The sequence below is a fragment of the Contarinia nasturtii genome, unplaced genomic scaffold, assembly GCF_009176525.2.
Source record: "Contarinia nasturtii isolate CC-2019 unplaced genomic scaffold, AAFC_CNas_1.1 Cnas_scaffold_220, whole genome shotgun sequence".
NCBI lineage: Eukaryota > Metazoa > Arthropoda > Insecta > Diptera > Cecidomyiidae > Contarinia > Contarinia nasturtii.
The window spans coordinates 2,561,100-2,582,893 of NW_022197577.1; the positions used below are offsets into that span (position 1 = coordinate 2,561,100).

The 21,794-nt window shown below is 33.8% G+C and overlaps 1 protein-coding gene across 5 annotated transcripts in view; it reads right to left on the reverse strand.

Annotated features, from left to right (window-relative positions):
* Nucleotides 1–21,794, reverse strand: part of LOC116337194 (nephrin-like) — a 279,498-nt gene that overhangs the window by 32,996 nt on the left and 224,708 nt on the right. For all 5 annotated transcript variants that reach the window (XR_004200788.1, XR_004200789.1, XM_031761577.1 and 2 more), the window contains exons 7-10: nt 21,137–21,250; nt 11,734–11,937; nt 7,945–8,090; nt 3,424–3,568 (exon numbers count right to left, since the gene is read on the reverse strand). Coding sequence is in view for 3 of the 5 variants with exons in the window: in XM_031761577.1 (XP_031617437.1) it covers nt 3,424–3,568; nt 7,945–8,090; nt 11,734–11,937; nt 21,137–21,250 (609 nt within the window). In the remaining 2 variants the exon portion in view is untranslated. The remainder of the gene's footprint in view (nt 1–3,423; nt 3,569–7,944; nt 8,091–11,733; nt 11,938–21,136; nt 21,251–21,794) is intronic.

The window sequence follows — 21,794 nt, forward strand, 5'->3', positions numbered from 1 at the left end:
TTCCCATATCCATATCATATGGTGAAGCCACCTCTTCTGTATATATTACATGCATGCGCTCGTGTATGTATGCTATCGCCTCTATACTACGTATATTATCATTTACCAAATGCTATTAGTTACACTGTTCGTATAAAAACGCACATAAATAAAATTATCCCACTGACTGACTAAGCATTATTTTTGTATGTTGTGTAATTATATAATTTTTTTTTCATCTTCTTTCTATGTCATTTACCTTTTCCGTTGTGTGGCAATCGACGACGACCAAAGAACAACAAAACTGGTGTTGGTTTTATACACATTTTGTGTTTGCGAGTGTGTATACTCGATGCGGAAGGCTTTGTGTGGGACCAATGTTTGTGTATACTATAGAAAGCCATTCGATAAATGAGCTTAGCCACGGTAAACGGGCATACACATTGGTAAACCCAAGTACCATTCATGCTGGAATATATGCTGGTGTGATCGTTTCGATGCAAACCAAATTTTCCAAACTTCGGCCATTTAAACAGTAATACAATTCGGATTGAATACATTGTAGTCGAAATTATGCACTGCTAACAATATTAAAATAGAACCCGGCGAATCGAAGAGGAACTCAAACTGTTGAAATGAATGCACATATGAATTGTATACACAAAAAATAACAACATTTGCAATGAACGCAAAAAAAAACTTCTTTCTGAATGATTCGATGAAAATGTGTATCCAGATTATCGAAATTTTTATGTATTGTATGAAATTTAACACGTTTAATTTTGTTGTTGTTATTGATATGTTGGAATCATCGGGATATGCTGTGAATGCTTTTTCGAATCGATGTGGATTAACGAGAGCGCGCGACTTTAACAATGAAATTCGAACCATGTTCAGTCCCACGAAAAATGATTGCACAGCACAAAAATGTTATACGCACGCGAAATCAATCGGAATCATATCTTTTTTCTTCTTCACAGCTTCGAGGCAGAAAAACGCTTGTTAAAAATTGCCTTTTGTGTTGAAAAACTATTCGAAACCATTTCAATTCGAACAGATCTTGTTTCCGTGCAAACGAATCCGCTCACAAAGTGTGATGTGAAAGTGTTTTTAAAACTGAGTGTTCGCGGAGACATAACTTTGAAAATGGACACAGTATGACATGCAAACTTGTGGTCAATCTCTCTCTCTCTCTTTGCACTTTTTATCGATCGGCTCACAAGATATTCCTTTCCATGAATTTGCAACATATTTTTTTTCAGCGTAAAAATTGTGTAAAATCATGGAACGATAACCGTACACGAAATCGACGGAAAAAGCAACCATCAACATATGAATATCGAAGTATTAATCCATTTGGTGGACTTTTACAATGGAAAATAGCATGCTCATGATGATTCTGTCGTTCAGTTCAATATTAACTCATTTTCCACACACCTTTTCCTCATTGATACGTTAAGTCATTTATCACGTGTGTTTGGTTTTCACATGAAATCGTACTTCGCATGTATATATTCTTTGTTCAAGTTGTATATCTAGATAAATATCGGCCAATTTTTCGAAATGGAAATTTTTCCCGTTTTTTTTTTTCGATAAAGACGGAATTGGTAACCAAACCTTAATTTAAATCGTTTCGAATTTCAAATTTGGCATTTGTATTTGTTCAATGAAATAAATAATAATCAAATGGAAAAAGTCGTATCATAGTTTGTTTGCGCGCCTCCCAAATACGTATCATTTTCATGGGTAAACGTGGCGACGTGTCCATTGAAATCGTATCCATATTTCTGGTTTGCACGTGGCTCATTGCGCCTGATTTGAAATCGAATTTGAAGAGTTGGCAGAGAGCTTCGCTGTAATTCGAGCTATGTAAAACTGTAAAACGAATGCAAATGAACGACCATTCAATACCGATTTGAATATTTGATACACACGGTTGAAATTGAGTCAAGGATGGCCATTTGAAGAGAAAACATTCAACTGAACATTCAAAGCTTTGTTACGCTTCAATCGGTTTTTAGATTAGTCTCTCTCTTTCTCTCTTTTGATTTTGAATGACTCGAATGCGGTAACCGTGAAAATACAACCGAATCAAAGGATATAAAACCAAATTCGCTTTACTGCATTGACTCTTACATTCTGACTCTCTAACGTTAAAAGTGAACCAATTTTAAGCGAAAAACCAAAGCATATTGACTTCAAACAGAATAAACCCTAATTGAGTTTTTTGTCATATAGTTTACTTGAAAAATTAAATGTAATGATTTTAAACTACTTTTGCATTATATGCGCTGAATCCGAAAGGCAATCGCACTTTGAACACGGCAGTTGTGCTGCTCTCTGATATTTATAAGTTCGACCCTATGTAAAGACATTGCTTTGCTCTTCTTCTTCATTTACAAGAAGCATGTGCGTTATAGCAGCTTAACTTTGAGATACCAGGTGGCAGCACATCTGCGTGTTCGAAACCCAATACATTGCTTTAAATGGAGTGCGGGCAGAGCGTGGCTGAATCAAAGCTAAGTAACTCAAGTAAATCAAATATCCACGCTGTTGAAATTGATTGTAAATGATACGAAAAATCGTCCGTTGTAAATTTGCGCATATGAATGGATGAGCTGACAAGTGCTGAAATCAAATTACGACCTAAATCTCAAAGGTCATCGAAAAAAAATATATATATCTCCGAATTTGCTAAAGTGCTACACGATTTATCGTGTATTTCGTTCATTAATAAAATTTACATATACTTTTCGGTTCAATCATTCAAATGCAAATCAATAGTAAATCTTTCGAGCGAATTTCTTCGTGAACACGTCTAACAAATGACCGTAATTTGTGCTTCCTCGTTGGATTGGAAAATCCAGAGAATTGATTTCGGCATAAAAACTAGCTGAAAATGGATTTAAAAAGGCCGGTACATTCACGTATCGTGAGATTAATTTATTTTTCATTTACACTGCTTCCGTGAAATCCGAAATACCATTCCGTTTAAATAAACAGCATCTCTTTGTAAAATATTTGTAAATTATTGACATCGATCAATGTGTCATTCCAACATATTTACTTTCTAATATACAGTTGTTCTAAGTTAGCAAATACACATTACGAGATTTAATATGTAAATTAGACAAACATTCGCTTTTTTCATGTTCAAATATATACTTTTAAAAGCTTCAATTTACTTATCGAAAATAATACAAAAAGCAGTACGATTACTGTTAGTACACATCGCTTGTGACAGGCTTCAAATAAAAAATTGAAATTCCAGCATGAAAAACTGATTTTCTAAAGCGACAAAAATATATACCTACAAAATTTATTTAAACAAAAATAAAAAAACATGATCACACAAAAAAAGAGACGAAAAAAAAAAATTGAACGACATAAGTCAACGGATGTGTTGTTTTCGGTTCCGAAAAAAAAAATGCCAATTGTACTTACAGACAACATTTAATTTCCACGTTGTTTCCAGAAATAGTCCTGTTACTTTTGGATTTTCAGCACGGCATGTTATCGATTTTCCATCATCCTCAGTTGATGGCACGAAACTTAATTCCGAGCGACTTGTTGTGTTGACTGTCTCATCCTGGAAAATGCAATGTATAAATTTATTTATAAATATCGAGAGAATGAATCGAAAGAGAAACAAAATCGAAACCCGGATCGATGGATCCAATAGACATGTGAGATTATTGCATGTGTTCTAAACGGGCGGAATATATATACATTTTTGGTGTTTTTTGTTGTTCAAAGATTGCCTATAAATATAAACATAAATAAAAATTGCGACGCGTCTGATAAATCCGGAGCAAGAGCACGAACCATAGGATTGAGACAATATTATGAATAATAAATGACGCTTTGTGGGTGCTTCTATAATATGTCTCGCACAGTTGGTTACTTTGATATGTATAGTGTGTTGAAAACTTGAAATAAATCGAATTGTTTATTTTTTTAGATTAAATAAAGTAACATGAAACACAATTGGTTGAATAAAAAGTTATCATCAAATTCGGAAAGCTTTTTTTTTTTGGGAAAAAGAACGAAGCTCGAATTCGCACTATTTTCGTCGTCTTTTATTGCTGATTCATTCGTAATTTAATGGTCTTTTCAAAATTGCAATATTAATATTTTACATTTCAATTTCGACATCGACGAATCATTTTCTTTTTTCTCATTCTAACGGTTTGTGCAACGCAATGGAACAATGTGAAGCAATGAAAATGGGAATAACACATTTTGAAACCGATATTCGATTTCACAGGCAAATGGAGTAACAATGAAAGTGACATGTAACCACTCGCCTTTTCCACGCTATTGTTTCAAATTCGTCGCTTTTTTGCATTTGAGCATTTCATTTTTTGGTTTTAGAATTTGCTTTGAATACAATTTTTTCGCTTCGAATAGTCCGAAAGAATCGTTGAAAAAAATGGACCTGAACTACCTCACATTATCGAACAATGATATTATAAAAATCTACATTATTTCAAATAACTTTCTCTGGTTGACACATTCTTTGCTGATGATGAATTTCTGTCTTCGAATTGAGAAAATTGTTTTTTTGTGCAATTGTTTTCACTTCGTAAACGATTCATGATTCGTCGTATCTATTTGAAATGTCATCATTCATTTTTTCGGTCTCTATTTTTTCTTTTGGGGTGGCGTGTCTTTTGAAAACTCTTTGATTTTTTTCTTGTTTTTCTTTTTTAAACCGTTCGACAATTCGATGTTATTGTTTTTGATTTCATGTCAGGGAATTTTCAACGTTTTCTTTCTTTGCTTTGATTTTTGTTTGTTTTTCGTTATCGTATCGTTTCACAGTGCATGTCTAAAACATAAGATGGGTAAGCAAATATTTGTTGTTGTTGCGAAGACAACTGTGAGACAAATAAACGACACAGGATTGTCGTTGTCAAAATAAGAACAATACAACACAATGTCAAACGAAGTACGTATTTTGTTTTATACACCCGTTCGAGAAAAAATTCCAGATTTTTAAAGTGAGTATGGGAAGCGAGAGATAGAGAGAGAGAAAAGGAGTTGTCGTTTATTTGCATTTTCAATAAATTGTGCATCGTAGGATAAATCAGAGAGAGATAGATAGAGAGAGAGAGAGAGAGAGAGAGAGGTTGGTGTGTTCGAAGTTCAACATCGGCAAAAAGCGATATAATTCACACTCGAAGCAAAAATGCACAACGTTTTATTGGATTTGTTATACCACTTGACACACTCTCACATCGCAAATTCTTATACAATACACACATATGCATGCAAAACAATGCATTAGCATACAACCGAAACAAGTTAGTCTCGTTTTTATTGTTTTTTTTTTTATAGTGCATATGTACAGCGTTGACTTTGGATCGGGCAGAATGTGTGCTAGGCAAATAAACCGAACGAAAAATCAACGAAATGTATATGTCTGTCTGTGTATTTGGATTTGGATGCCATTATTCGTTTTGATTATAACATCCTCGGGGTGTATTCGAAACAAACACATTCACACAAATCTCAACCATTCCTCTCGTCTCACAATTCAAAATGCATCTTGTAAAATACAAAACACTGTAACGAATTTTATGGACGCGACATCATTATATAAACGGAGATGGATGAATTTCAAACAGTTTTGGTTAGTTTCGAAATATAAATGTGTTGCAAAAGACAAACCAGCTTTTTTCCCTGCAAATTTCATTTATCTCGTATTTTTCATTCATTGCTTGCATCAACTATTCACTCTTTCGATGCACCTCTCTCTCTCTTTCTTTCTTTCTCTCTCTCCCTCTTCATATCTTTCCCCTTTGCAGAAACAAGAGAGAAGCATATTATATACATCATTTTTTGTTCATTTTATGTCATTATATATCGTACGACGATAATAAAAACAAAACAAAACTGCGAATCTCAGCGATGGATTACAAGCAAAGCATGCATTTGCCATCAAATATGAAAACTATGTGGTAATTTTCACTTTTCGTCAGTTGAGCTGCTGCTATATTTCGTTTATAAATTTCCATTTAATGTGCACTTTTTGCACGAGAGAGAGAGAGAGAGAGAGATGTATCTGTCGATGTGACATCATTCGCCAAAGTCAAACTATTTGACTGGCAGTCACATTCCAACATTTGTTCGATGTTGATGATGTTGCACTCAGCAAGTATTTATTATAAACTAACTTTATATTATGCAACAAACCAAACGACAACCATTCGAAAGACAAATTTTATTAGCAACTTGTCTCCGGGATTTTAAGACCAAAATGCAATCGTACAATGGCTCATGTTGAGTCCTTAAGTTCATTCTCGCAGTGTCTTCTCTCTCTCTCTCTCTCTCTCTCTCTCTCAGTTGTGTCACTTGGTCGAATGCATGTGTTCATAATATGAAAATGCTTTGTTTTATGCTGGCCACATCCTTTTTATGGGTTCTTTGTTCATCGTTTTGACTTTCGCCGCTACAAATACCATGCGACAAAATTGCATTGCGGTTTTGTTAAAGCCGTCACAACAGATAAAGAAATCACCATTATTTTCAAATGCATTATAATGTTTGCGCTACAAGATTTTCACAGAATGCTCTTAAATGCTTTTTCTGCAATGTGAAAGTTTAAAGCTTTCGTTCGGATTCGACTAACGCAACATTTAAATGTGTGCCGGCAGCCGAAAATGGCAATAAAAACATCTCATGACATTCAAAGGCATTACTTAGTCGTGCGTAAAAAAAGAATGTCGGAAATGTTCGTCACTTTATTCGAAACTCGAAAAACTATTTAATTCTTTTTATGACAATCCATGGCAACGAATGCGTTTGTTGCTCTGTTTCGTTCAACGATGTTCGGTGGGTGGTGGTTTTTTTATGATTCACGTTAAATTTCGTGAGCGAGTTATATTCGCTTTGACGAAATTTTATTTTAAGCATTAATGCTTTTATTTCAATCCTATGCGCAACGTAACAAAAAATGTCACACTAATTACCGCTTTTCGTATCATGTCATGCGTTTTATTAATGGCTTTTAGCGTTGTTTGGATGTTTATATTTTGATGATGGCACAAAGAAAAGCACATGAAATGCATTTAAATTATTCAAATTTATTGAATGAAATTGTGTACGCGCGCTCGCCCATTTATGAGTGAAGAGAAGAGCCGGAGTCTGTCAAACGACATTTGTGTATGTGTGTATTAAGCAATTTAAAATTGACACATGTATTCCATCATGAAATGTCATTCCTGCGGCTGTTCAAACAATTAAAATGAAATAAAAAAATTATTTTACGATAGAGAGAAAGAGAGTGTAATTTTTTATAGCATTTAAATTTTCTTTTATGGATTACTTGCAACAAAGTATCGACAGTTCACTTCGACATTTATGCTCGTGTGATCTTTTTATCCTTGCTGATATGTTATGAGTACACTGTATGTACCGCACAAACCCACAAGCACTACGTATACAGTCGTTTATAATATATATTCTGTCTCTCTTTTTCCGTTACTTTAATTGCCACAATCAAATTAATTCGTCATAATTGACTTAAATTCGATGGAATTAAATTTTATGTGAAATTGTTTTTTTCCCTTCCACATTACATTCATTTTATGTAAAAAAAAACATCGTCGTTATTCTATTTTGGAGCTCTCATTAAAGTTGTCACCCCCGGGGAATAAAAATACTTCGTTTAATTGTGTAATTAAAACTAATCGAATATTATACACCCATTTCGAACTGATGAAATCAAAGAGTTTACTCCTTTTTTTAAAACAAATTAGGGTCTTTTTCTGCACATTGGATAATTGTAATTTTATTCATGTTATTTTGAGCGTTTTTGTGCATGAACCTCCCACCCAATTTTTGCATCGAAACATATCGTCGAATGCACTTTCAAAATCAAAAAGTTAAAATTACAAAACTTATCTAAATCCCTGTGACAATTTTTTTCAAATATAAAATCTGACGTGTCTGTTAACGTACCTTTGTCCTTCGCAGTTGACGCTTTCCCTTGTACCATGTTATGATGGCATTCGGTCGAGATCCGCTACTTTCGCATCTTATTTCGTATCGTCGTTCGGCAACTAATTGTGGTGGAGTTTCTAAAATGTCCACGGTCAATGGTTTCACTAGATGAGACAAATGAAATAACAATAAAAAAAGACAAGAAGAACGTGGAATTAGTGTAAACGTATCCATGCACACATAATAAAATCCGAATTTGATTTTGTAACCAAAGCGGTTTAAATGAAAAGCTCATATAAAATTATTCCGAAGAAAATCTTTAATTGACCTTAATTAAAATGAGATAACAATCGAGAACATAAAGCAAATGAACGAGAACAAGAACGTTAAATGTGGAGCGCAGTGTGTTTTTTATTTCTCATTCGCTCACACTCAATAGCAAATATAATACACAGTTAACCGAGGTGCGCCACAAAATTGCACCGCTTTTTATAGCTAGTAGCCGCAGGATATATTCGAATTTAAAGATTGGAATACGGTTGACTGTAAATGGTGACGTTTTTACTCGTGTAATTTCATGCAAATTTTACGCTAGATCACATTCACCAGGCGAACATATTTATTCTTCAGATTAATTTCAAATATTCAAAAATGACAACGTTTGCGGATGGTGGGACCGCTGTGCTTTGCACATACTCGCTCAGTATGGGATTATCAACGATGTTGATGGGAAAATTAATTTCACATTTAAAATCCAAATGAAAATGTATAAAGTTCACCGCTAAAAGCACAATCTCTAGCCCAAAATCTGATGCTCATGGCATCGAATTAACCACAAATATTTTGCAATGAAATTTTAACCCAAACGCGTCATGAATGACACACCACACATGAACCACCACCCACTCCTTCACAATTTGTTAGATTTTGCTCCTTCGCATTTTGTTAGATAATAAGCCACATTCTTTGAATAAACATCACCATACGACTGGTTAATAGATTTGAATTTTTATATTCATCGAAAGGGAAAAAAATCATCGAAGCTCGAAAATGACATCATAAAAAATTATGAATATTTAAAGACACTTTCGGGTTCAACTATATTGTTGTCATGAATTTTTACGGGAAGTGCAACTACTGAAAAATGGCTAAATCGGTGATATTCTGATCTGCACTGGTACGATCTTCAATTTATATGGGCAGTGGCACAGTGTCTTGGTGTTGAAAATTAGTACCGAAAATGTTCGGGCAGTAAATTAAAGTTGTTCCAATTCCTTATATTAGTTTATGTATATGCTCATGTATAATGAAATAGGAGGCAAAACCAAATTATCTAATAAACAAACAAACGGAAATGGCCATCTAAAATTTAAACCGACAAACGTTTTGTGCAAATGCACACATCTAACCCGGTCTCTACAAGTAGACATGGGCCACTGTATACACGGGACACATACAGTGCGAACCGATTCGTTTAGCAGATGACAAGAATCCAATTTTACAATTTTATGGCAAAACGAATGAGGTCTCTTTTTCTTGTTCTCAGTTTATTGTTTGTGTGTTGATTTTATGCGGCATAATGTCAAATGGTTTTCTATTGTGTGTGTGTGTGTGACTGCATGCTTCTTGTTGTATATATCTTTTTTATTGCTGTATTGTCCTACTCGTTTCTTATATGCGAAAATCAAATGGCAGCGCAATAGCATTTCATCGTGGTTGTCGTTTGGTCGGTTTGCGAAAATAAATAACAAAAAAAAAGAAGAAGAAATAAGTCGAAACTGTTCACATGGATGTTCACTCTCTGTCTTTCTGCTTTCGCATGACATCATGCTGACTGCTCTATAATTCCGAAAAGACAGTAAATTCAGCACCGAACAATTCAACGATTTTCCATTGTCTCATTACAATTATTATTGTATTATTTTATAAAATTTTATTATTTTGAACTAGATGTGTTCATTGTATGGCCTGATGCATGAATTCGTTGACTGGAACTTTGAATTCCGACTGAACACCAACCACACACACACATTTTCGGTTCATGTGCCAACAAACAATTCCGTACTATCTATCTCATATGCGTTTGAATTGTGTATTTGTTGCCGTTGATGCTGTTCACACAATTTATGGTGTCTCGTTTTCATTTGTAAATGTTGATTATTGTATTGTATTGTAAACATGGTGTTGCATGAAACCAGAAAGCGGAAAAAGTTTGAAAAGTGACTTTGAAATGCATTGACCCAAAAATATATACACTCACAAAAGTATATTTCATTTTTACCATTCAAAATTTAGCGTGGAACTCATACACTTGCACAGACACACACACATTTGCACAGACACACACACATTAACGACATCAGTTCGGCCAGCACGATGACGACCACGCCATACCGAAATAAATGGTCTTAAAATTTTGTGCGTTTTAGTTGCCATATCCTCATTTTTATTGCACCCCTTCGCCACCTCCCAATCGCAATGATATGGGATTTTCGTCCGGACGAACGTATGAACATTCGTTTGGCAACACATTCTACAATGGCCCGGTAGCTTTCGGTTCAACTGTTCACCACGATAAAACAAACAAAAACCATTTTGTTGGCATTTTCGGTCGGACGACAAAGGGGAAAAATACGACGGAAACACACAAATAAATTAGAATGAACGACAAAAACCAGTTTTTTTTTTAATTCAGAAATATGCGATGCTCTGTATAAAAAGGTTTGCCCATTACTCGATTTTATTATTAGATGAAAATGCATAAAATTTCTTCGTTCTTTTTTCTTTCAAAAAGTAAATTATCAAATTAAATTGCTCATATAAAATGCATGCATCAGATGTCCTTTCAATTGATTCGATGTACTTTTACTCGCTCACAAACACAGCATGCGAATACTTTTCCGCTTTATTATTTGTACGTGAAATGAATTCATCGCTATTCATCTTTGTTTCTGCTTCTTTTCTTTTTTTCGCATTCAGAGCGATTCCTTTTTCTTGGTGAGTTGAATCCAAAGTTAATCAAATACCACAAACAATCCTTTGAAGAAGTCTTTTGCACATTTTTCTATTTTAAGTTGAACAGTGAATATTTTATCAAGAATTCAATGATAAAAAATGATATTTCTTTTAAATCAAGAATGATGTATGAAATATTCAAAAAATTCAAATGAAATGTTCAAAGAGATTCGTATTAAAAGAGAGTATTCTCTCAGATGGAAATTGGATTTTCATAATTCCGACATTTTTTTAATTAAAAACTACTCAAAGTTTTTTTTTTTTGAAATTTGATATTCAATTCATAAGTGTTTCAATGAATATGTTGCTGTTTTTCAATCTATTTTGGTTACCGAAGTAACTTTTAGACTAAACTGAAAGAGAAAGTCTTGAATAACACTTTCAGCTGGATGAATTAATCTCAGTTCAATTGAAAATGTTTGGTTTCTTTTTAAGTGGCCTCATTATAAAAGAATCTTGAAGTTTGAAAATAACGGTGAATGGAGTACACTGTATAGTAAATTTCTTGATTTCTAAAAATTAAATCCGATAAATTTATTTGCTGCTATTTTTCACCTCATCATCATCGTCTTTGATGTAGTATTATTCTTTGAATAAAAAATAATACCTTTAATTCACAAATCATTTATTGGCATCACTTGTCATATTAGCTGTGTATTTTTATCTCGGTTTTTATACGAAGGAGCGTATTCGACGAAAAAATAAAAATAAAAAAAGTCTTCCATGACTTCAAAATCAAATAAATCACAAAAAATGAGCGTTTGTATTATTAAGTGATGTTTCGATACTTACGGTGCAAGTCCAGCATGTAGCTATTTTCTTTGGGTTCAACAAGAATTGTATTTACGGCTTGACAAGTGAATATCGCGTTGAGATCCGACCGTTGAACAGCTGGCCACAAAAGTCGATTTTCAATTACATCGCCTGTATTGTGTTCGTATTGATCGTCGACAAGTACACCATTTACAAGCCATCGAACTTGAGGTTGCGGTCGACCTATGAATAGAAAAGAAAGAAAAAAATACAATGACATACACGAAAAAAAAGAATCGAATTTAGTGCGAAGACTCCAAACATAAATGCAATGACACTTTCCATACGCTTGCTTATTTTTGCCTGAACTTCGGTTGTATTTATTGTTTTCAAAAATAAAGCAAATAAAAAAAGGTGTATAAGCATGTTCCAGAGCGATGGCGGGAGGTCGTTCTTGTTCGCCGTCGACAGTGACATACGGTATTATGAAAAATGTCAGAAAAAGGAAACGCCACAAATACGAAAAAGATTCAACATTTGTTACATCTGTTTCGCTCTTGACATCACCCACTTTTTGATACTTTAAAAATGAAAAGTCATCGAGGCAAAATTCTTAGCACTGTGAAAATGACTCGATTCACCGTAAGCCGTTGAAATATGAGAAAATATTTCTTACGTCTGATTTCGAATCGGTGATATTGTGGTATCGAGAACCGAAACCGGCGAATCAGAGAGAGAGAGAGAAAAATAAATGTCGCAAAACAAAGCAAACCGAGAACAAAAAAATCACAAGAGGAAAACGAATGGGACCTACAATGTTCTTAAGTACTTGTTACACTTTCGAATATAGATGAAACTGAATGCAGTACAATACAAAGCACTCAACCTGCTTCGTTATTGGAAATGACTTGCACCAACTGCAATACTAAATAATTTATTGCCGAAAATGTTACCGAATAAGATGTACAACTTGGTACTGCAAACATTTATAGTGAAAATAGCGACACATTTAGCACCACCATGCAGTTGTCTCATACGACTTCTTTAATGCCACCACATTCATTTTGATTATGTTTCTTTTTCTGCCACAAATTTTGCACCTTTTATCATGATCTAATTACCTAATTTTACACCTTTGATCGGCTCGTTTTCACAAGTGGAAATTTCTTTATGGATGTTATGTCACTTGGGTCAAATGGACTAAATGAGAAAATCACACTGCGGACGAAGTTCAATCATCAATTTTCAATGCACTGCCATTGAGATAACCAGCGATACAATTCAAACAGTGAATTTCACTTTTCACGTTTCCCGTGGCATTCAATTTCAATTGGAATATTTGTGTTTTCGGTTGAAAATAGTCAAAATCAAATTGTATGAATTGATTCAACGTTGGAAATTGGCAAAACCCAGTCGATGGTTGCTTGGCAATCGTTTCGTCAATCAGATATTCGTTGAATATGTGGTGACTTGCGGCGAATCGAATTCAATGATATGGAACCCACATTCTCATAAATATTTTGTCAGGGCTTCTTTTCAGGACAATTTTGGAGCTACTAAAATATACATTTTGCTCAGTCCATAGCGCGAAAAAAGTGTGTACGAAAAATCAGCATATATTCTTCCAAAATGTTTTGCATTTTTTTTTCAATTTCCACGGTTTACAAGAGATTTTTATAATAGCCATGTGAAATGCCATCCGTTAAAAAATGGCCATGATGTATACTGTCAATTCTAGAGGTTTTGCTACTTTCGCCCATTATAGTTCACAGCTGAAATCATTTCGACATCCAGAAATTGTTGGCATCTGAATGTATCCCATATAATAAGACCAATCAAATGTTTTTGAGAAAGAAAGAAATCTTTTCAAATGCATTTTTATGGTTTCAGAACGAAAGTATGCACTGACCTGAATATTTATTTGCCGTTCATGTCGAAACTATAGTCGTTTCCAAAAAGATCTGTGTTGTCAAACTAATACAATGCATTTCGGAACGCATTTCCATTCAAAAGTACACAAGGCTCCTTAGTTAAACGTGTCAATTTGGTTTGAATTTTGTTGAGGGTATGTTGTTTGTTCAAAATTTTGACAGTTCGCTGTAACAGATCTTATTGAAAACGACTATACAAACCACATGTACGATTTTATTTTGATTTTATTTTTGACATGATATTTTACTTTTTCGCATACATAACTGTGTGTAGTTACATATTGTAAGCATCCCAAAATATTGAAATACCCAAATATCGGTTTTGTATGCGTTTTGGGTCTAGAGAATGACAGATCTATGATTTTTTACCATATGGTATGTTTATATTGAGATGCACTGTAAAATATACGGAAAAATTTGTTAACGTAATAACTCTTCCCACAGAAAAGTCTATCAAGGGGCAACGAAGAATGGATTGATCCAAAGAGATAAATGTTCCATCCATAGATTTAGTTATTGATTAATAAACGAAAATGATACAAAATTTCCGCTTGATCACTTGTTGCCATACTTAAATAAAAAATCCTATCTGTAAATGAACATGAATAAAATGACATAATTTGAAACTGAAATCAAAAGTTTTTTCGTGCCTCCATTATCTCTAAAATATACTTTATTTAAAGCTACCCCAGATTTTAAGGAAAAATCCGAAATTTCCATGGAAAAGAGTGCAATACGGCGCAATACATTCATGATAAAGTTAAAAATGTCATCGAATTCCATTTCATAAAAATAAACGAATATATAAAAAGATCGGTGATTTTTAGTCACTGGTATCTATTTTGCAATTTCTTCACTTTATAAATACTTTGTTGACAAAATTAGTCGAAACTTCAAAATTGGATCAATTGAAATGCTCCACCATGTAAGACCATAGAGGGAGCACGAGATGACCTGAACAGAATATCATCGATTATACCATCAATGAATGATGTTTCATATTCATCATTTAAATTTGACAGGTTTTTTATTGAAAACAACTGATACTGAATGTTATGAAACTGAATAATCTCAAAGACCGAAATGTTTATCACTCCATGTTTTTTTATTCCGTATTTAAAACCGGCAGTGTCAACGACAACTGAAAATGAGATACAAAAGAGTGCAAAGCATAAAATCCAGCATGCACCCGTCTGTCATACTGAATAAAATATTCGTTGCCAATCACAAATCAACAGATATTAATATTTACAAAACTGATAGCAGTTCCGTAATGAATAATTATTATTTATTAAGTTTAATTGATGGAGAGGATATTGATGTGATATATGATGATTTCCAATCCACACCCAGCATCACCGCATTTCATCTCCATATAATATTTGTCTTCGAATTTTGTTGGGAGTACACAAATGGATGTGATCAGTTTAATAATGGTGAGAGAAGCCGTTCGAATGTGTGCAATCGTACGTGTTACACATCGTTGGGCAATTTACGATTTCGCCATTCCGAGAATTTTTGCAATTTCAAATGAATGAGTGTGTTGTGTGATGCCGTACGTACGTGATTTATATACCTTTATCCAATTTGCACTTTTCAAATGAACGGCCCAAATATGTTTGTATAATATCGAAGTGTGGTTTGCTAGGGGGTAGACACGCAATCCAAAAGAACAAATCTATACGACAAAAAATAAATCTCTTTAAATTATTGCGAGTAAATTATAAATATTTCAAATCATTTTGAATTCTTTCGAATCATTTCAAATCACCGCTTGACAGTTCGTGTGACACTTTACAGCGAAGTTGACTATCGATGTTTGCATGCATGTTATATCAAAAAAAATATCAAGTTAAAGAATAAAAATACAATGAGATATAATATTTTCGAAATGTGTTTTAACTATAAACGAAATATACTTGATTTTTTTAATTAAAAAATAAAAGGTTTTTTCTTGCTTTAAAAAAAACAAATATTGATATAGAATTTTATGCTTTGTTTTAGTATTGTAAAGTCACTTGTCAAATAGATTCAAATCATTCAAATCACAAATGAATTACAACGAATCATTCGAATCATGCCTACCCCCTTGGTGGTTTGTCATTCAGCCCGTGATGTGAAAAGTTGCAAATCGCCCATTCCGAATGAATGTGCGTTTGTTGCGCGTATTAACCATCTTTCGTGGATAGCTTATGGTCATTAATAAAAAGAGGAGTTTTTGGTGTCGAGATTGTCCATTGATCAAGATTTCAAGCTTCGGTCATGCGATGAAATTAAAATCTCCCGTTACTTTCATGTGTCCAAACCGTTAACAACAGTAAACTTTGAATGGACATGGCACATGCATTCAAATTATTGTAAATTTCGATTAACTAAGCGAGAAAAAAATACCACACGCTGCTGATTTTGAAGTTTGGAAATAACGAAGTGGTAACACACCTGAGATATTTAATCGAAAAAAAAGAGAAATATACACCTCAAAATGAATGCACCGCATGAAAACATGAATTTCACCTGGTGCATTTTAAAAGCCAGCGTGTATATTGGTTTTGATGTCAATGGGAGTGCTCAAAAAGTGTACCGAATTGTTTAGAATATCGATGAATTTGCAGTACATATTTACACGTTTTGAGCTATCCAGAGAATATACACCGGGTATAGAAATTAATTGTATGTTGTAAATAATTTTTGTGCATAATTTGATGTGTGCTGCAATCGAAACACGCCCAGTATGAGGTATAGTGTTATATTCTAATGTCCAAAATAAATGTCGTTTGGCACCGTGATTGCTGGTGGCCACAAACACACACACACACACATGATAAATGTTCAAGCCATTGATTAAACATGCATAGTGTGTGAGTGTGTGTGCATTCAAGTCTCACAGCTCACGAATTATCTGAATGAATAGTATCGAACCATCCATGTATTTCCATGAATCCATCTATTGCTGATTGAAGTGAAATGAGATTGCATTACAGAGAGAGCGAAAGAGCAAGGGAATCGTTCCCGAGAGCTTGAATCCGATCATAAAGGCTGCATGAAAGCACAAATGCATGTGCGATGTGCGTAGTATTAATTTATGCAATGTTTTGATTTTAATAAATTTTTGTTGACGTTGCAGAAAAGTGACTTGAATGAATCGTGTTTATGGAAATTTACATACAGTATTCGAGATTGAGTTTAGTTGATGCTTTGACATACATACACTAACATACACAGCAGTCTGTGCAATATTAACATTCATAGAGCCATGCAATTCAACGTTAATTTAAAGGATTGAACGATACAAAACTGTACCGGAATATTCCATTAGAGCATCACATATAAGGCATCTATTCAGTTCAATGCATTTTTGCGACAATTTCAATATGTGAATAACGTTATCGATCCAAAATATGCTTTTATATTATGTGGGCCTGAACATCAAATCTTTGACGTAATTGTACACATCGATAATTTTATTAAAACTTGTTTCTGCACAAACACAAAAAATTACGTTCAATATTATTTTAAACTATTCGCTTAAAAATGGACATTATTATGCCCTAGAATATGCACGAATTTCCGATGGAATCAGTTATGAATCAATTAGCGATGTTAAACAACATTATACAACCATTTGGACAAACATTATGTGTCACATACTTATTTTGAATTAAATGAAAGGGAAATAACAATAGATTTTTTTATCTCTCGCGCATATTTCCCATTAAAATATCCAAAGTTAACCAATATTATATATTGTATTGATTGTATGCTTTTTTGCTATTGTTGCCATTTCAATTTGCTAATGCATTCCAAAAATTTCTAATTATTTTAAATAAATAAAATTCACTGTGTCAACTCATTAGCAATAACGGTTGAATAGATTTTAATGCTTTTAAACAGCTGCATGAAATGGTTTTCATTTAATTACATTTTCTGTTAAACGGAATTTCATTTCAAATTTTATTAAATGGAATCGATTTAAAACAAATAGCAAATCTATGAAAAAATATACCCATCGAACTGTGTAGTTGAACAAAAGGGCTTTATTGAATGCACGTTTTTAATAAACTGGTGTTCTATTTTTTTTTTTGGGCTTCAATTAATCAAATAGCTTTTTGTGATGGATCTACAAATGTAAATGACAATGTAAAATTCAGGCATTTTAATATTTTTCACCGTTGACACATTTTCAATACTTTTTTTCTCTTATCAAATAGTAACCAAATCGCTCTGACTATCAACATGAATATTTTTTTCTACCGTTTTGAATGAATCGTAGAAAGTAAATAACAACATCATTCTTAAATACAGTTCAGATTTGAATATAAAAAAGTGTTTTACTGACATTTGGAAGTACCAATTTTAAAAAAATGGATTGATAGGGAATATTCGGCGTCACAAGTCATGTTATAAATATCCGACATCAATATGTCAGTGAAATAAAGTCGCCTGTCGTTCATTGATAATTGTCAATGGATAGAAAAAAGCAAATAAAAATGGTTTGAACAAATAATGGAATATACCTGAATTTCAAAATGTATTATTGAATTTATAAAAAAAAATCATGAATTTTTTTTCATTGCAATGAAGCCACATTGAAGAGCATAAATAAAATATTCAAACATGTGGAGGCTGCGTCATTAATTGGAATATTTTATTATTTCCCAATGTCGGAATATGATGGCGTTTTATTTTCAACCAAAAGTATGTTTTAGCGTAGATGGCGCTGATTTAAATGGACATTTGTATGTATAGACGGTGGCGCCGCCCTACTCAATTAAACACTGAACTACAGCGTTTCCAATCGTTGTTATTTCCGCCACTACATGTTTGTTTCGAACAGAATTTGGCATTGTCATCAAATCAATGATATATATGAATAGGGCGGGCAGAATTTTTCTGCAGGGAGGTGAAATGGCATTCATCATAGAGAGGAGATGGGTTGACCAGCAAAAAGATCTGAAAATCCCAGAGACGTTTGTTGCCATTATTGGGGTATTTTATTTGAAATTATGAATTCAGCATAAGCAATCATTTTATTCTATTATTTTTTTTAAGTGAAAGAGAAAAATGTGACCCTTTCATCACGTCCAAAGCCGTTAAATCGGATTGAACTCAATAATTAATGATTCAAAATATTCCTTTGAACAACCACCGCCATTCATGATGTTTAATTGCGTGTTGGGTTTATAATCAAAGGCATTTTTCAGGCAGACACGCGCAATTATTTTATTCTATAGATGTAATTTTTTGGTGAGCACACATCATGAAAATTAGCTTCATTACCATCATAGAATGATGCATTATGGGCAAAGGCACAGCATTTATACCATCAATGTATGGCATTTACATCACGGTAATGCGCTTTACCAATGCAATTTATAATTAAAACGTACATCGCAATTTCGTTAAATGACCATTTTATAGAAATCTGGCGCGAATAAAAGCTCATTGGTTTGTCCATGTTTTAAATGACAACATTTTTCGACAACACACCACAAATTAAAATCCGTCATCAGACAACATTTAATTAATTAGTTCAATTATTATTTATGCTGATGGTGCATCTAGCGGTGAGTAGACACGAATATTTTAGTGTTCGGACATTTTCGAGTATACTGATGAAAAAAACGGCGTCATTTTTCTCTGATCAGCTATATAGAGTTTTACTTTTAGTGCGCAGTAGAAATAAATTGAATATTTCATTGAAATAACATCATATGCATTACAAACTTAGCCGCACTATAGACAATGTCTCAAATGGACTTGATAAACATTGTTTGTTGACGTAGTCTACATATCTGACGGTATAAATCGACGATATTTGTACATGTCAAGTTTGATTAATTTTTTGTGTCAACGCGAATGTATCCGTTGCAACGTTAGATTGATTTAACAAGTTTCACAGTCGAATTTTACGTTCTAGTTTCGCACAATTTTGCTTAATTTTGCGACGATTTGTAAACACACACATAATTACTTGATTGGAATTTTTTTTTATCATATCTAGACAATTGATTTTATTAATCAGACGAACCACATCCCACGTTTTGTTGTACTATATTTGAGCCCATACGTTTGATTAGGACTGTTTGCAGTGTTGAATGAGGCAAAATCCCAAATGAACATTTGTCTTATTTTGAAAAAGAAAGTGATGCCGGAGGAATGACCGAAACACATCGGAAACTGTCTGGAAAGACGCCGACAATGTAAACAATGCATAAACCGCATGTGAAACATCACTGGATTTGGGTTTAATCATTTTAGTATTACAATGCGGCATTGAAAAGCGACTATCAAGTCGAAGAAAAAACGTCAATTTATTTGATCCTTGGATGGTGAAAACATTTTTGGCATCGATTCTTTCCGAATCGATCCGCACAAGAAAAAGCAAAAATTTTTGAATAAAATTTCGATTGAGTCATATGATTTTCGTTTCATTTTCATGTTATTCACAAATAATGCACTCACTTGGGAATTTTCGAGCGAAGAATGAAGCTATATAGGAGAAAATTCAATGGAAAATGGCCAATGGCATGTTCATTTTTTGTCCGTTGGTTGGGCGCATTTACATAATGAAATATGTTAAGTTAATCGACTCCTTGTTGGAAATTATGCGCGCAAAAAATGTATGGATGCCGATGAAATGTATGCACAAAGTAGTCGATATCAGACGGACAATGATACATAAAAAGGGATTGTTAAAAAAAGATACGGAGGAACAATCGATTGAATAAAATGGGTTTAATAATGAAGTGAACGAGAGATCGAAAGAGAGAGCTTTAGCTGTGCATTTGATGGTGTGTGCTGCGAGGGAGTGCATTGAGAATCTATCAGTCAGTGTAACCACACACCAGCGTCTCGTAACTATACATTTCTAAGAAAAATTTTCAAATTGTTTTTGAGCCATTTTTTTTCAAACCCGTGGCTTCAACTCATTTCAGTGCCATGGTACTCTTTATGGTTTCGATGGAACGATTCGCCTTTCGTAATCTAAATTACATCATAATTCTCTGTGTTCGATATATTGCGTATTGAAAGAGACGCTTGCATTCTTCCCATTGAATTTTCAATGTTCATAAATGTTCCGGGGGGTTTGGTTTCGTTCCCTAAAAAATACGAAGACCGAACGATGGTGAAAAAAAACGCGCTAGTTTGCCCGACTCGATTACACTTGCTTTTCATTTGGTAAAAATCTTCGGTCGTAAGCTAGATAGAAGCTGTATGTATAAAGTCCAGGTCAAAGAGAAAAATCAAGCCAAAGCATTCAGTCGATGGCGAACAAAGAGCGAAAAGAATGAACTCAATGGATCGATTCAGCGATGAACCGAATGAAAAGCAATGGCTGACGCCAAACTAAAGAAATAAGAGTTGAGTGAATGAAAGAAAGGAGAGAGAACGAACAAGCGTACGAAAAATGGGAAAACTCAGCTGAAAATTGAATTAACTGCAATGGCAATTGTGTATATATGAAGAGAGAAAGTAAAAAAACAGAGAAGGTATTGAATTTCTTGGCTTACCACCAGTAACTCGGCATGTTAACACAATGTCGTCTCCTTCTTCCATAGGACCAAGTATTGTTCCGTTCAATTGATGACCCCATCGATTCAATACTAATGGATACTCGGGTGGAACTAAACGATTTGAGCGCGACAGCGACGAACGGCAGCAGCAACAGCAACGATAACACGACAGCAACAGCAGCAACGTCACAGCATTGTTAAATGAAAAAAACCACATAGATTACAAAGAAAAATGACACAAAAGGGGAGAAAAAAAAAGAAGAGATGAAAATACATTTTTATTAATTTTAAAACTTGAAGCGAGAAAAAGAGGCGACTTCAGGCCATTCGACAAAAATATCATTGTGATATTTCAATTTTAGAGGAATTTAATATTAAATTTTAATAAATGTGTATAAAAGTGCATTAGTGTCGCTTCCTTTTGTAGGGGGTTTGTGTATTTCTTGTGGATTGCGATGGTTTTAGTATATATTGAGCGATTTGTTTGTTAACGAGCAGCACACTCCAAGACAACGGATTAATGATTTAAATTGAAAATAGAAATACGAACATTACTCCAATTTAAAATGAAAAGAAAACCATTTCGAAAATCCTTCATCAAAATGAAATCAAGCCACACGGCCGAACCGAAATGAGAGCAAAGGTTTGGATTGAT